The sequence below is a fragment of the Hyaena hyaena genome, unplaced genomic scaffold (genome assembly GCF_003009895.1).
Source record: "Hyaena hyaena isolate Hyena2069 unplaced genomic scaffold, ASM300989v1 scaffold_658, whole genome shotgun sequence".
NCBI classification, from domain to species: domain Eukaryota; kingdom Metazoa; phylum Chordata; class Mammalia; order Carnivora; family Hyaenidae; genus Hyaena; species Hyaena hyaena.
Genome location: NW_024081288.1, coordinates 188,783 through 204,449, shown reverse-complemented (window position 1 = coordinate 204,449; position 15,667 = coordinate 188,783). Strand labels below are relative to the sequence as shown.

Genomic DNA, 15,667 nt, shown 5'->3' with positions numbered 1-15,667 from the left:
AAAGAGAGGTGTAGGGGGCAACGTTGTTCCGCGAACCTTCGCTTCCCCCAGGGCCCCCTCTTTCCTTGGCTCGGGGCAGCCACCCACCGGCCTGAGATCGAACACTTGGCGGTGGCCCGGGAGACAGGACTCCAGACCGCGCGGCCGCGCGTATCCAAGCCGATGCTCCTGCCAGCCACCGGCGACCTCTGGCGTCGCGTTTAGGAAGCGCGGCGGCGACAGCCCAGGAACGGCCCCGCGACCTCGGACGGCCTGGCCAGGTGCGCCAGGACCGGGTGAGGCGCGCAGGGAGGCAAGGGGCCCGCGGCCCGGCGCCCCGAGTCTCACGGCCCCAACGCAGTCGGCCTCGGGGGCCGGGAGGCCGCTCGGCTCCGCGCGGCGCGGCTGGGGGCCGAACAGGTGCGCGGGCGGGGGGCGGTGCTTGGGGATCCTGCGCACTGCGCGCGCCCCTCCCCCACGCGGTTGCCGGCGCAGCCCCGGCCCGGCGCGCGCGGGGGGGTGGGGGGGGTGGGAGGAGGAGCTGCGGCGGCCGCGGCCACGGCCACTCCGGCAGGTCGGCGGCGCCGCGGGAACCCGCCGACGGCGCGGGCTGCTGGTCCCGGCGCGCAGGAGGCGCGGGCGGCCCTGGGGCCATGGAGTCTGGTGACGCGGCGCGCCTCGGCCCGGGACGGGCGGCCCGGGCGCTGCCACCGCGGCTGCTGCTGCTGCCGCTGCTGCCGCTGCTGCTGGGTCGGGGGCTGCGCGCCGCGGCCTCGGCCTCCTCCTCTGGGGCGGCGGCCGAGGACAGCAGCGCCATGGAGGAGCTCGCCACTGAGAAGGAGGCGGAGGAGAGCCACCGGCAAGACAGCGTGAGCCTGCTCACCTTCATCCTGCTGCTCACGCTCACCATCCTCACCATCTGGCTCTTCAAGCACCGCCGGGTGCGCTTCCTGCACGAGACCGGGCTGGCCATGATCTACGGTGAGCACCCCATGCCGCGCCCACCACCCCGACACCCCTCCGGCGGCCGGGCCGCTGCGCTCCCCCCACCCCGCGCTGCGCTGCGCTCCCCCCTTCCCTTGCCAACGTGTTTCTTTTCCGTTTCCCGCTGCGACGGGGTTGGTTCCCAAGGTCAACTGTCTGCATTTTTTTCTGGCTTTCTATTACCGTTAAGAAAGAATTCCACCCTATTTCGACGTTTCTTCATCGGGGAACCAGGATAATGAAAGGCACAGTGGTGGCCTGGTTCTGTCCACCGGGCTCTGTTTTGCGCTCTCCCCCTCCCTGCATCGCGCTTCCGCACCCGCCTCCCCCCAACCCCCCGCCCGTCCCCGCCCCAGTTCAGCTCCACTGGGTGCGTGTGCCGCGGCGGGGGGTGGGGGGGTGACTTCCCTGGGGACCGCGTCACCCCAGGAGGCAGGCCACAGTGAGGGTGGGGGCGAGGGCTGAGGGTTTCTGGGCTCGAGTTTGGGCGGTGGGGGCCTGATGGATGCACACATCCATGGTCTCAACCCGGGTGGGCGCCCGCTTCTGAGATCTGTGTTCCTGGGTCTCTTGTTAAAGTCGGAGTGTGAAGCGCTGTGAAAGGTGAGCGTGGTCCAGGATCTAGAGTGGTGCACTGCCACAGTCGGGCCTAGGCGGGGACGTGCGCACGCCTCCCACCCGTCCGTCCAGCTGGGACGTTATACCCAGTTACTTGGCTTGTCCAAGCCAAGAGGAGATTCGTGTTCTTCAGATTTTAGCATGGACGTGACTTTGAAGATACGTTTATAAGTGCATGAAGAAGAAACGTAGTGGTTTGAAATCTGGAGTCAGCCGTCTTTTGTTGTGAAGCATGAGCTGCTGCCACCATCTTTTCATGGATTTAATGGCACCTGGTGTGTTACCTGCCGAGTGGTCAGCACGAATCTTCTGTTGTCACGTGGGTGTCAGCTAGCTGTAATCTGAATCATCCCCGGCTTCCCGCCCCGCCCCCATGATGACTCCAAACTAGAACCAAGTATTCTCTTTTTGAATTAAATTCAGTGGAGCTAAGGCCCAGGTTGGCATCCTCATGTGAAATAGTTGAGCCCACTTCATGACTGTTCCCAACAGGGAGCGTTTTACTTCATCACGTTTACCGTAGGGATTGCTCCACTCAATTTCCATTCATGGTTCCCTGATAAAGAACGGAAAGCAGATGCCTTAATCTTTAATGTGAAAATTACCCTTGGCCCTGGGCCTTGCTTCTCAGGGTTCTTGATTGGTGGATGACAGCCCGGGCTGGTGGCTACCAAGGTTACAAAGTGCTGTAGGGAACCCTCTAGTGTTAAAGAGGTGGAGGCCTACATGGATCTTTAACTGAAACGGGACCAGGTCTAAAACCCAGATTTGGTTATTGCAAATTACAGATGTGAACTCAGACTTTGGCCCCGATACCTGGCCATTCTTGGGCTCTGGGGTTTGCGTCCGTGCGTAACAAGTGACTGAGACCAAAGCTGCAGGTAAGCTAGGAGATTTACTGGGCAGGTAGCAGAGTGGGGAGTTGAAGCATATTGTCATTTCGGGTGGCTGGCTCCGAGACGTAATGCCAACGAAGATTACCCTTGCATGTCTGTAGATTACCATGAAGCATCTTTTTATTTTATGGCCTCTAGATCCAATTCATTAAAGCATAGCATGGAATACTTTTAGAAGGTAGATTTGACAGGCTCATGAATACATGTTCAAGCGCAGGGAAAATAAATGAGGATTTAAAAATATTCCTTTCCTGTGGAGTACTCCATGTTCTTAGCGCCATCACCGTTATCTCGAGGCTTACAAACAATGGTGGAATTCGTACTTTCTCAACTCCTTTCGTTTTTTTTTTTTAGCCATTGGGGCCCCTGCTGCAGTGCACTGTTTCATTTTGTGAAACTGACATCTGGCTTAATTGATACTTGTTCAGAAAAGGCAACATCATGTCAAAACATTCTGTGCAATTTTGCTGTGTCTTTGGGTTTTGGTGTTACTTCAAAATATACAAAGATACTTCTTTCTCCAGTATATGATGTCCTAGGTTATATGCCGCATATTGATAGTTTATTTCATGTGGATATCTTGCCTGTAACCGTGAGAAAACATTTCTCCTTGTGGTGGATATTTAGCCTTCTGTTTTAGCACCCTCCTCCCCCCCCTCTGAATTCTAACGTCATTTGATTGGCTAATTGTTCATTATTTCCTGAAGGCTATTGGGATAGGGCTTCTGATTTTTCAGAATTCAGCATGAATATCTTTCAGCACTTAAGTGAATACACGACAGATTTTCAGGACTTCTCTTTGTTAATAATAGTAAGAAAACAGATTTCATTTCTTGATATCAGGAGAGGAAGTGAGTAATTGTCCTGTTGCCTGTGAGTAATAAAGGACAAAAAAGAAGTAAGGAAACATTTGTTCAGTATCTGCTGTGTGCTAGATGCCCAACTTAATTTCTGGAGGTAAACAATTTGATTTTTAAATGTTGGCAATTTTTTAAAAAAACTGTTGGTAAATTTTTATGAGTGAAAGAGTTCAACTGCAAGTTTCAGAACTCTTTGAAATTTAAAAAAATGTTAAATTCTGCCCCTTTAAAAATATTTAAGTGGCACTTTAATCTGAAAGGGAAGGTTTTAATATTTATAAAAAGTTATGATACATATATACTTATGATAAATATATTATATAATATGTTAAAATATATAGTATAGTATAAATATAATATATACTTTAATACAATATGAATATATTATAATATATTGTATTAAGATAATATAATATAGTCATATATTATAATTGTGATTATATATTTTGCTGGTATAAAATATCTCCGGAAGGACAGGCAGCAGACTAGTAACACTGTATTGTTTTGGGGGGGGGAGGACCTAGGTGGCTGTGACACGAAGCGGGAGGGAGATATCACTGTATACTCTTTTGTGCTTTCCGAGTTTTGAATTATGGAAGTCGAAATCCCTATACATGTGTCACTGCCTCCATTCTGTGGCATTTGTGATAGCATTTTAAAAAATGTTTATTTACTTATTTTGAGAGAGAGAGAGAGAGAGAGCAAGCAGGGGAGGGACAGAGAGAGAGGGAGACACAGAATCCAAAGCAGGCTCCAGGCTCTCTGAGCTGTCAGCCCAGAGCCCGATGCAGGGCTTGAACCCACAAACTGTGAGATCATGAGCTGAGCTGGTCAGATGCTTAACCGACTGAGCCATCCAGGCGCCCCTTGATGGCATTTTTAAGATGCTTCGCAAATCATCCAGTGCGATGCCCACTCCTCCCTGTTTAAATTACATTATGTTGTCGATTTTCTGTGACCCTTCAATTGGTGATTGTCCCCATGAAACTTCTGGAGCCCCGTGCCTGGAATGGAGACAAAATGGGAAGGGGGGAGGGGAAAGAGATTTTCCTTCCTTTCCATCTCTCCTTTTTATTTCGTGATCCCCAAAGAATAGCTGATGCACAACAGACCCGGGAAGCTATAAGGGAGGGTGACCCCAGACCAGACTCTCCAGGGAAGCTGGTTGGAGCCCCCACCCCAGGCCCTGATGGGAGCTGCAGGGCAGCGGTCCAGGAGCCTACCTGGCAGCAGCCTGACTTGTTTTGTCAGAGTGGGGAGCTCCCAGCTGTCTGCCTCTGTACGTGACTCAGTGCCATCTGAACGTTACCAGGCCCAGCAAGTCTGTGCGGCAGAAATAGCAAGTGTTTGAGGCAGGGAAAGGTGGTATAAACAGACTGTGTCAGTTAGCTGCGGTTCTCTCTCGTGCGTACGCTAGTTCCCCTTCCCCCGTAATGTTTTTGTGACAACTGATACAGGTCCAAAATATCTCACTTGGCCGTGGCAGCCTGTCACCTGCTTCTCGCTTCCTCCACGCCTATCAGCTTTCCAAGTCGGCGTCGGTCAGCCTCTCCAGGTTCCGTGGACCGTGGGCTCATCGTTGCTTTGGTGGAGCCCAGTTGCTAAGCACAGCCCGAGAGCGGGCTCCTAGGCGAAATCTGCAAGGGGAAATAGGACTCTTCCTAGTAGCATAAAATTACCGTCTGAGCCTTGTAAGCACGCATTTTGGAACTGCCCTATGCTTGGTTCATCGGGAGCCCTCATTTTTATTTTTCAAGAATCCCTCACTTCGGCCCCAGTTTGGGGCATCTCCATCGGGTACTCGGGTACCCGATCGCTTGGGTTCAGGCGCTGGCTCTGTTACTTATAAAGCCGTATAACATTGGGTAAGCTCTCTGTGCCTTGGTTTCCTCTTTTCAAAAATGGAGACAGTATTGCTCACCTCACAGGATTGTTATATTATTGAGATATCGTGAAGGTCAAGTGCGGTGTCTGATACTTAAACACTTGGTCAGTATTAATTCTCATTCTCACTTCAGACTTCGTGACGCTTTGGCCGGCTTTGTTTGCTACTTGAGGTTCATTCAGGTAGAGGCCTGCTGTAAATTATTTAAAGTTTGTTTGTTTATTTTGAGAGAGAGAGAGAGAGACAAAAGGGTACACATGGAAGGGGCAGAGAGACAGGGAGAGAGAGAGAATCCCAAGGAGGCTCTGCACTGTCATCCCAGGGCCCAGTGTGGGGCTCGAACTCATGAACCATGAGATCATTCCCTGAGTCACAACCAAGAGACATTTGCTTAACCAACTGAGCCACCCAGGCACCCCTGTAATTTAAAACTGCATTAGGAGGGGCCTCTGGGTGGCTCAGTCGGTTAAGCATCCGACTTCGGCTCAGGTCATGATCTCAAGGTTCATGGGTTTGAGCCCCGCATTGGGCTCTGTGCTGACAGCTCAGAGCCTGGAGCCTGCTTCAGATTCTGTATCTCCCTCTCTCTCTCTGACCCTCCCCTGCTCATGCTGTCTGTCTGTCTGTCTCTCTCTCTCTCAGAAATAAATAAAACATTAACAAAATTTTAAAAAAATCTGCATTAGGATACAGTTAGTAGGGATGAGGAGCATTTGATTTTTTTGGTGGGTGAGCTAGTTGTTAATACCTAGAAGAAATTTACAGTGTGCCTACGCTTCTCTTTTAGCCAGCAGTCTCAATTCTTGGGCTTTATCCTTCAGAAATCCGTGCATTAGCATGTTATATTGTTGGCAGTATTTGTTGGAGCAGAAGCAAGTTGCAATACTCAAGAAGGGACTGGTTAGTTACAGCACATTCCTGCTAAGGAATACTATGCAGCTGGTAAAAAGGTGTTCTTGGATGTCCTTAAAATTTTTTTTTTTAAAACTTTTATTCAGTTTGGAGAGACAGAGGGACAAAGCCTGAGCTGGGGAGGGGCAGAGAGAGAGGGAGACACAGAATCCAAAGCAGGCTCCAGGCTCCGAGCTGTTAGCGCAGAGCCCGACGCGGGGCTCGAACCCACGAATGGCAAGATCGTGACCTGAGCCTAAGCCCGTCGCCCAATGACTGAGTACCCCAGGCGCCCCTGGGATGTCCTTTTAAGGCAGCTGTCCCCATATACTGTTGTGAAATAAAAAGGTACAGAACAGTCTGTATACTATTATCTCATTTATTCTTTAAAAATTATGGAATGTTTGTACATAAACATGATGTATACATATTTATATATGTTGTATGTTTTGAAATTTTCATTAAAATTGAAGAGTGTGGAAGATGTTAACCTCCCTGTTAACCTGTTGGCTGGTAACCTGTTAACTTTCCTCTCTGAAAGTTGTACAGGTGAGGCTGTATACTACCTGCACTCAGTGAGCTCTGAAGTTGAGAATTGCTGTTTGACATTAGTGTATATGAGATGACGTTAGGCTTTCACGACTTGAGAATCAGTAACTTCTTTTTAATTTTAATGTTTTGGTTTGGTTTAAAAAATTGTTTTAATGTGTGTTTATTTTTGAGAGAGAGAGAGAGACCAAGCATGACCAGGGGAAGGGGCAGAGAGAAGGAGACACAGAATCCGAAGCAGGCTCCACGCTCCGAGCTTTCAGCACAGAGCCCGACACGGGGCTCGAACTCACAAACTGTGAGATCGTGACCTGAGCTGAAGTTGGACGCTTAACCAACTGAGCCACCCAGGTGCCCCTTTTGGTTTGATTTTAAAGCTCATGTGCCTTTTGAAAAATTGCCTCTATTCCACTTGCATGAGAATAGGTATTAGGAGGCTTTTCTCTTTTGGTTAAAGCTTGCTACCTGGCTTTTAATCAGTGTGGATATTTGTATTAGGGGAATGCTAGCTGTTAGAGAAGACCAACCCCAAATTTCAGTGGCCTAACATAAGAAGAGTTCAGTGCGAGGATCTGGCAGGTGGTCCTCCGTGTGGTCGTTCAGGGATCAGGTGTCTTCCATCTTGTGGCTTCCTCGTTCCTTGGGGCCTTGAAATCCTCTTTCTCCAGCCAGTGAGTGAGGAAAGAAAAAGATTCCAAGGAAAGACTGCGTGCTAAGCGTGGAAGTGGTGCACGCCACTTTGCCCACTTCTGTTGGACAGAGCTTGGTCATGAGGCCCCATCGAACTAGAAGAGAGGCAGGGACATACATGTAGTCTAGCTAGAGGAAGGGGGACAGGTTAGGAAAGCCCCTAGCCAATGTCTGATGCAGTATTTGATGAGTACTTTGTCACCCATAATCCAGAAAAGAGAAGTAGTAGAATTTGCATGTGGTTTTGTCGCTGCTGCTGGTAAACTAATTTTTTTTTAAGTAATCCAGTTTGATTTTTTTTTTACATTTGTGTATTATTGAGAGACATAGTCAGAGCGTGAGCAGGGGAGGGGCGGAGAGAGAGAGGGAGACACAGAATCCGAAGCAGCTCCAGGCTCTGAGCTGTCAGCACAGAGCCTGATGTGGGGCTCGAACCCACAAACCATGAGATCATGACCTGGGCCGAAGTCGGATGCTCAACCGACTGAGCCACCCAGGCGCCTCTCGATTGGCATAATATTTTCAAGGTTCATTCATGTCAGCATTAAGGAATGGCTGAATAGTATTCCATTCTGCATTTTGTTTCTTCATTTATCAGTTCCTGGACACTTTGGTTGTTTCCACCTTTTGTCTACTATCTGCTTGAGGCCCTGTTTTCAGTTCTCTTGAATATATACCTAGGAGTGGAATTGCTGGGTCATATGGTAATTCTGTGTTTAACTTTTTATAAAAAGTGTATTTATTTGTTTTGAGAGAAGGAAAGAGAGAGAGCATGTGCAGAAGAGGCGCAGAGAGAGAAAGACAGAAAGAATCCCAAGCGGGCTCTGTGCTGTCAGCGCAAAGCCCGACTCGGGGCTCGATCTCACGAACCATGAGATCATGACCTGAGCTGAGAGTCGGGAGCTTAACTGACTGATCCCACCCAGGTGACCCTCTATGTTTAAGTTTTTGAGGAATTGCTTACAGTGTTTTCCACAGCAGCTGCTGTTTTACCTCCCCACCCCAGTGCACAATCATTCCGGTCCCTCCACACCGTCTCTAATCCCTGTTATTTTCTGTTCTTGTTTGGTTTGGTGGGCATCCTAGTACTTGTGAAATGGTAGCTCATTTTGGTTTTGGTTTTCATTTTCCTAACGACTGATGACTTAGAGGATCTGTTCACGTGCTTATTGGCTGTTCATACATCTTCTTTGGAGAAATGTTCATTCAAGTCCTCCGCCCAGTTTTGAATTAGGTTGTTTATTTTTATGCTGTTGAGTTGTAAGAGTTCTTTACACGTTCTAGATATTAATCTCTTATTAGATATATGATTTGCAGATACTTTTTCCTATTTCACGAGTTGCCTTTTTACTCTATGATAGTGGCCTTTGATGCACAGAAGGCTTTGATTTTGATGACATTCATGTTATCTGGTTTTTTTCTTTGGTTGCCTATGCCTTTAGTCTCCTATCCAAGAAATCTTTGGCAAAACCAGGGCCATGAAGCTTTCTCTTTATGTTTTCTTTGAAGAGTATTATAGTTTTAACTCTTAAATTTAGATTTTTGGTTTATTGTATATGGTATAAAGTAAGGGTCCAAATTTATTATTTTTTTGTACATGGATGTTCAGTTATAACAGCACTGTTTGTTGTAGAAACTATCCCTTCCTCATTGAATGGTTTTGGTACCCTTGTCTAAATATCAGAGCACAGATGTGAAGACATATTTCTAGGCTCTAAATTCTATTCCACTGGTCTGTATGTCTGTCCTTATACCAGTATTATTGTAGCTTTGTAATAAGTTTTGAAATTGGGAAGTGTGAGTCCTCCATCTCTGGCTATTTGGGGTTCCTTGATATTCAGTAAAAGTTTTAGGATTTTTATTTCTCTTAATTTCTGCCATTGAGATTTGATAGGGATTACATTGAGTCTATGTGTTGCCTCGGGTAGTATTGTCATCTTAATGATTTTTTAAAGTTTATTTTTAGAGTGAGAGAGAGAGAATGAGCAGGGGAGGGGCAGAGAGAAAGGGGGAGAGAGGATCCAAAGCAGGCTCTCAAATTCACAGACTGTGAGATCATAACCTGAGCTGAAGTTGGGCGCTTAACTGATTGAGCCACCCAGGCGCCCCAGTCATCTTAATGGTTTTTTAGTCTTACAGTCCATGAACATGGATACCTTTTCACGTATTTAGGTCTTTAATTTCTATCAGCAATGTTTTGGGGTTTAGTGTACAACTCTTACACCTCCTTAAATGTTAAATTTCTTTCCAAGTATTTTATTCCTTTTTATGCTGTTGCAAAGGAAATTATTTCCTTAGGTTTCTTGTTTATTGCTAGTGTATAAAAATATGACTGATTTTTTTTGGCATTGATTTTGTATCCTGCAACTTTATTGAATTTGTTTATTTTCTCTAACAGTGTTTTGGATTCCTTAGAGTTTTTATATGTAAGGTCATGTCATCTGCAAATGGAGTTACTTTTACTTCTTACTTTCTAATCTGGATGTCTTTTATTTCCCTTTCTTGCCTAACTGTTCTGGTTAGAACTTCCATTACTGTGTTGAGTAGAAGTGGTGAAAGTGGGCATCATTGTCTTGTTCCTGATTGTGGGGGAAAAGGTTTCAGGCTTTTACCAATAAGCATGATGTTAGATACAGATTTTTCACATATAGCCTATACCACTTGAGGAAGTTCCTTTCTATTTCTGGTTTATGTGGGTGCTTTTTATTGTGGAAAGGTATTACTTTTGTCAGATGCTCTTTCTATATCAGTTGAGGTGATTATTAACATTCTATTAATTCTATTAATAGAGTTAACATTCTATTAATTAATCAGTGGTATGTTACACTGATTGACCTTCATATATTGAGCCCCCCCCACCTTGTGTTCCTGGGACAAATTACATTTGGTCATGGTATATAATTCTTTTAATATGCTGCTGAATCTGGTTAGTCAGTATTTTGTGGAGGATTTTTGCATCTACATTTATAAGGACTGTTGATCTGTAGTTTTCTGTTTTTGCCATGTATTTGGCTTTGATATAAGGGTAATGCTGGCTTCATAGAGTCAGGAAGTATTCACTCTGCTTCAGGTTTTGGAAGAGTTTGAGAAGGATCGCTGTCAGTGCTTCCTTACATGTTTATTTAAATCAACCAATAAAACTATGTGGTCCTGGTCTTTTCTTTTTTGGGAAGATTTTGATCACTGATTCACTCTCCTTATTGTTATAGGGATATTCAGATTTTCTATTTCTCTTGAGTCAGTTTTGAATTTTGTTTCTAGGAATGTGTGAATTTCATCTAGGTTATCCAATTTGTTCATCGTATTCTCTTATAATCTTTTTAAATTCTATAAAGTTGATAGTAATGTCTCCTTTTTCATATCAGATTTTAGTAATTTGAATCTTTTCTTTTTTTTTTCCCCTTAGTTACCCTCGCTATAGTTTGTCAATTTTTTGATCTTTTCAGAGAGCCAACTTTTGGTTTTGTTGAATTTTTTCTTCTATTATTTATTTATCCTCTCTAATCTTTTCATTTCTTTCCTTATTCTAGTTTTGGGTTTGGTTTGATCTTTTTTTAGTTCCTTAAGGTGTATGGTTAAGTTACTGATTTGAGGTCACTCTTATTTCAAAAAAAAAGTTTATTTTTGAGAAAGAGTGCATGCCTGCACAAGTAGAGGAGAGGTAGAGTGAGAGAGAAAGAGAGGAAGAGAGAGGATCCCAAGCAGGCTCTGCACTATTAGTGCAGAGCTCAACGTGGGGCTCGAGCTCATGAACTGTGAGATCATGATGTGAGCCAAAATCAAGAGTTGGACGCTTAACTGCCTGAACCACCCAGGCGCCCCGAGATCATTCTTCTTTTTTAATGTGGACTCTTAGAGCTAAGATTTTCTCTCTGAGCACTGCTTTTGCTGCATCTGATAACTTTTGGTACATTATGTTGTTTTCATTTTTCCCAAGGTATTTTCTAATTTCCTTTGTGATTTCTTCTTTGACTTATTGGTTAAGAGTCTGTTGCTCAATTTCCACCCATTTGTGAGTTTTCTAGTTTTCCTTCTGTTACTGATTTCTAGTTCATCCCATTGTGACCGGAAAATATACTATCTATACTTTTAGACTCTTTAAATTATTAAGACTTGTTTTGTGACCTAGCTTACGGTCTATCCTGGAGAATGCTGAGAATGTTCCATGCGTACTTGAGAATAATGTATACTCTGCTCTTGTTGGACACAGTGCTCCGTATGTGTCTGTAGACCCAGTTGGTTTATAGTATTCTTCAAGTCCCCTCATTCTTTTTTTTTTTTTTTTTACACAAATAGTTTATTGTCAGGTTGGTTTCCATATAACACCCAGTGTTCATCCCCACAAGTGCCCTCCTCCATGCCCATCTCCCCCGTCTCCCCCCCACACCCATCAGTCCTTAGTTTGTTCTTGGCATTCAAGAGTTTTCATGGTTTGCCTCAAGTCCCCTCATTCTTTATTGATCTTCTTTCTGTTTTTTTCTGTATATTATTGATGGTTGGTTTTTGAAATCAACTATTATTATAGAACTATTTCTTCCTTTAGTCCTGTCAGATTTTGCTTCATATATTTTGGGGATCCATTTTTAGGCTCGTATATGTTTATAATTGTTGTACCTTCTAGATGGATTGAACATTTTGTCAACATAGATCTTTGTCTTTTATAATATTTTTTAAACTTAAAATCTATTTTGTCAGATAATACAGCCACCTCATGTCCCTTGTGGATACTTTTTGCATAGACTATTCTTTTTACTTTTAGCCTCTTCGTGTCTTTGTATTATAGTTTTTTTTTTTTTGTTTTGTTTTTATTTCTAGGAGAGAGAGAGAGACAGTGTGAACAGGGGAGGGTCAGAGAGAGAGGGAGTCACAGACTCTGAAACAGGCTCCAGGCTCTGAGCTGGCAGCCAGCACAGAGCCCGACGCGGGGCTCGAACCCACGAACCGCGAGATCATGACCTAAGCGAAAGTCGGACGCCTAACCGACTAAGCCACCCAGGCGCCCCTTCGTGTCTTTGTATTTAAAGTGATTCTCTTATACACAGCATGTAGATGGATCATGTATTATAACCTATTCTGCCAACCTCTGATTTTTAATTGTAGAGTTTAACTCCTTAACGTTAAAGTAATTACTGAAAAGATAGGACTTACTTCTGCCTTGTTGCTATTCGTTTTCTAAGACTTCTATAGTTTTTGTTCCTTGATGTTTCCATTTCTGCCTTTTTTGTATTTAGTTGTTTTTTTTAAAAGTGTACAGTCTTGATCCTTTTCTTTTACTGTCTATTGTTATTTTCTTTCTGGTTATTTTGGACACTTCACTTAACATCTTAAACTTTTAGTAACATATTTTGAATAACACCAACTTGGGGCACCAGGATGGCTCAGTTGGTTAAGCGTCTGACTTTGGCTTATGTCATGATCTCACAGTTTGTGCGTTCGAGCCCCACATCGGGCCCTGTGCTGATAGCTCAGAGCCTGGAGCCTGCTTTGGATTCTGTGTCTCAATCTCTCTCTCTCTCTCCCTCCCCTGCTCATGCTTGTGCATGCTCTCTCTCTCTCTCAAAAATAAATAAAAACTTAAAAAAACAAAAAAAGAATAATACCAACTTAGTTTCCATAGTATACATACCCTACTTCTATACTTCTCTGTTCCTTTCCCTTTAAATTATTACTGCTAAAGTGACATCGTTATACATTGTGTGTGTTAGCATAGATTTATAATTACTATTTAAAGTTGCCTTTTTAATCATGTATAAAAAAGAAGAGTCATAAACCAAAGGTATTTTATGTTTACCTGTGTTCCTCACCAGTGCTCTTTAATTTTTCGTCTGGCTTCGAGTTACTTTCTAGTGTCCCTTCATGTCAGCCTAAAGGATTCCTGAAGCATCTCTCATAGGCCAGGTCTACTCCTAAGACACTCTGTTAGCTTTTGTGTATCTGGAAATGTCCTCATTTCTCCTTCGTTCTTGAAGGGCATTTTTTTAAACCAGGTATAGAATTCTTGGTTGACAATTTTTTTCCCCCTTTAGCACTTTGAATATGTGACTTCACTTTCCTTCTGGTTGCCAGGGTTTCTGCTGAGAAATTGGATGTCATGTTTTCGAGGATCCTTTGTATGTGACAAGCCACTTCTCTTTGCTGCTTTCAGGAGTCTCTTTGTCTCTCTCTGCCTTTGCCTTCAACAGTTTCATCATAGTGTGTCTCAGTGTGCACCTTTTGAGTTTCTCCTGCTCAGAGATCATTGAGCTTCTTGAATGTGTAGATTCATGTATTTCATCAAACTTGGGAAGTTTTCTGCTGTTATTTCTTCAGATGTTCTTTCTACTAATCCTTTCTCTGTCTCTTCTTCCGGGACTTCCATAATGCATTGTTGGTCCTCTTGATGCTGTCTGACAGGTCGCTTAGGCTGTGTTCGCTTTTCTTCATTAGGCTGTGTTCACTTTTCTTCATTATTTTTCCTTTCTCTCCTCAGTTGTGATCATTTCAGTTGTTCTGTTTTCACATTTGCTGATTCTTTCTTCTGCCTGCTCACATATACCATTAAGCCCCTCTCGTCAGTTTTTTTAAAATTTCAATTATTGTCCTTTTCAGCTCCAGAATCCTAAGTCTTCCTTTTTATACTTTCTGTTTCCTTATTGATATTCTCATTTTGTTTATACATCATTTCCCTCATTTCCTTTATCTCCTGGTTCATGGTTTCCTCCAGCTCTTCAAACATGTTTCAGATAGTTGACTTAAAGTTTTTATCTATTACATCCAGGATCTTAGCCTTGTCAGGAAGTTTTTGCTTGGTTGCTACTGTAAACCTTTGAGTTTCTTCCCCCCAGAGTTCTGACAAAGTTGGTTCTGACCACTTCTGCTTATTTTTTGATGTTTCTGTGGGGGAGCAGGAGTTTGGAGCTGTGCACTCCATCGTTCTGCTGACGTCCCTCACCACATTGTACTTCTGAAAGATCCAAATCTGTACATTTTCAGAGACGCTACAGTCTCTGGGGAAAGAAGGTGTTAAGGTTTGTGTTTTGTTAAACTTACATACCATGATACTAAGAGAGTAAACATCCTGGAGTCGTCTTTTAAATTTTAGCGTGGGCTCCTATCACACGTTACTGCTGAGAAGCTAGAAAGTGAGAAAATTCTAATTAGGGTGTAAGTGTTCATACTTCAAGTTTAAGCTTATAGTCAACAAATCTCCTCTTACCCCACCCCCATCTACCTCTAAAACACATTTTGAGGGAAGACATGTTTACCTCAGACTGTCTCAGGTTATTTTTTTTTTTTAATTTTTTTAATGTTTTATTTATTTCTAGGAGAGAGAGAGAGAGAGAGAGAGAGAGAGACAGCGTGAGCAGGGGAGGGTCAGAGAGAGAGGGAGTCACAGACCGAAACAGGCTCCAGGCTCTGAGCTGGCAGTCAGCACAGAGCCCGACGCGGGGCTCGAACCCACGAACCGCGAGATCATGACCTAAGTGAAAGTCGGACGCTCAACCGACTAAGCCACCCAGGCGCCCCTGTCTCAGGTTATTAAAAAAAAAAAAAAGTTGATTCACAGCTAACTTTGTGTTGAGTGTAGAACTAAGTGTAGCAGAGAATCCAGGTACCTCCTAATAATTCACTTTCTCTTTCACCCTTCTAACAGGACCACGACTTCTAGTTCAGCCTATTTCGGTGCAGTGAAAACACTGCATTTCCTCGCGTCTTTCTCAGTTAGGTGGGGTCAGATGACCAAGTTCTGGCTAAAGATCAGAAGTGCTGTGTGGGATTTGTGCAGAGTATCCGTAAAAGGAAGGGAGCGTGCCCTTCTGCTATGCCTTTTGTTTTCTTGAATGTGAATGTTAATGGCTAGAGCTCCAGCAGCCATATTGGATCAAGAGGTCACTTTGGGACTGGAAGACACTTCTAGCAATACAGTGACGTAAGTGGAGCTGGGATCTCGATAGCATAGAGCTGCCATGCCAGACTTGGACTGAGTACTTCTGGGCTGCTTTCAAGTGAGAGAGAAATGGGTGTTTGTTATTTGCTGACGAACCTAATTGGAAATTTTACACCTGCTCCGAGTTCCGCTTGAAACTTGAGTGTGACATGCGGGGCCGTTTTGAGCCCCTGATGCAGATTTTCATGACTACAATGGATAAGGCACTGCTTGCGATTCTGGGTGAGGCCAAAGAGTAGGGAGTACGGGTCCAGAGGAAGGGTTTGAAGAAAGAGTGAAGATTTAAAGCACCACTTATAGGGGCACCTGGATGGCTCTGTTGGTTAAGCGTCCTACTTCGGCTCAGGTCATGATCTCGCGGTTCTTGGGTTCGAGCCCCATGTTGGGC

At 44.5% G+C, this 15,667-nt stretch overlaps 1 protein-coding gene across 2 annotated transcripts in view; it reads left to right on the top strand.

The window, feature by feature from the left end:
* The first annotated feature begins 579 nt into the window (after positions 1–579).
* Positions 580–15,667, top strand: part of SLC9A7 (solute carrier family 9 member A7) — a 130,794-nt gene continuing 115,706 nt past the window's right edge. For both annotated transcript variants that reach the window (XM_039216780.1, XM_039216779.1), the window contains exon 1: positions 580–960. In XM_039216780.1, coding sequence (XP_039072711.1) covers positions 633–960 — 328 coding nt within the window. In that variant the 5' untranslated portion in view covers positions 580–632. The remainder of the gene's footprint in view (positions 961–15,667) is intronic.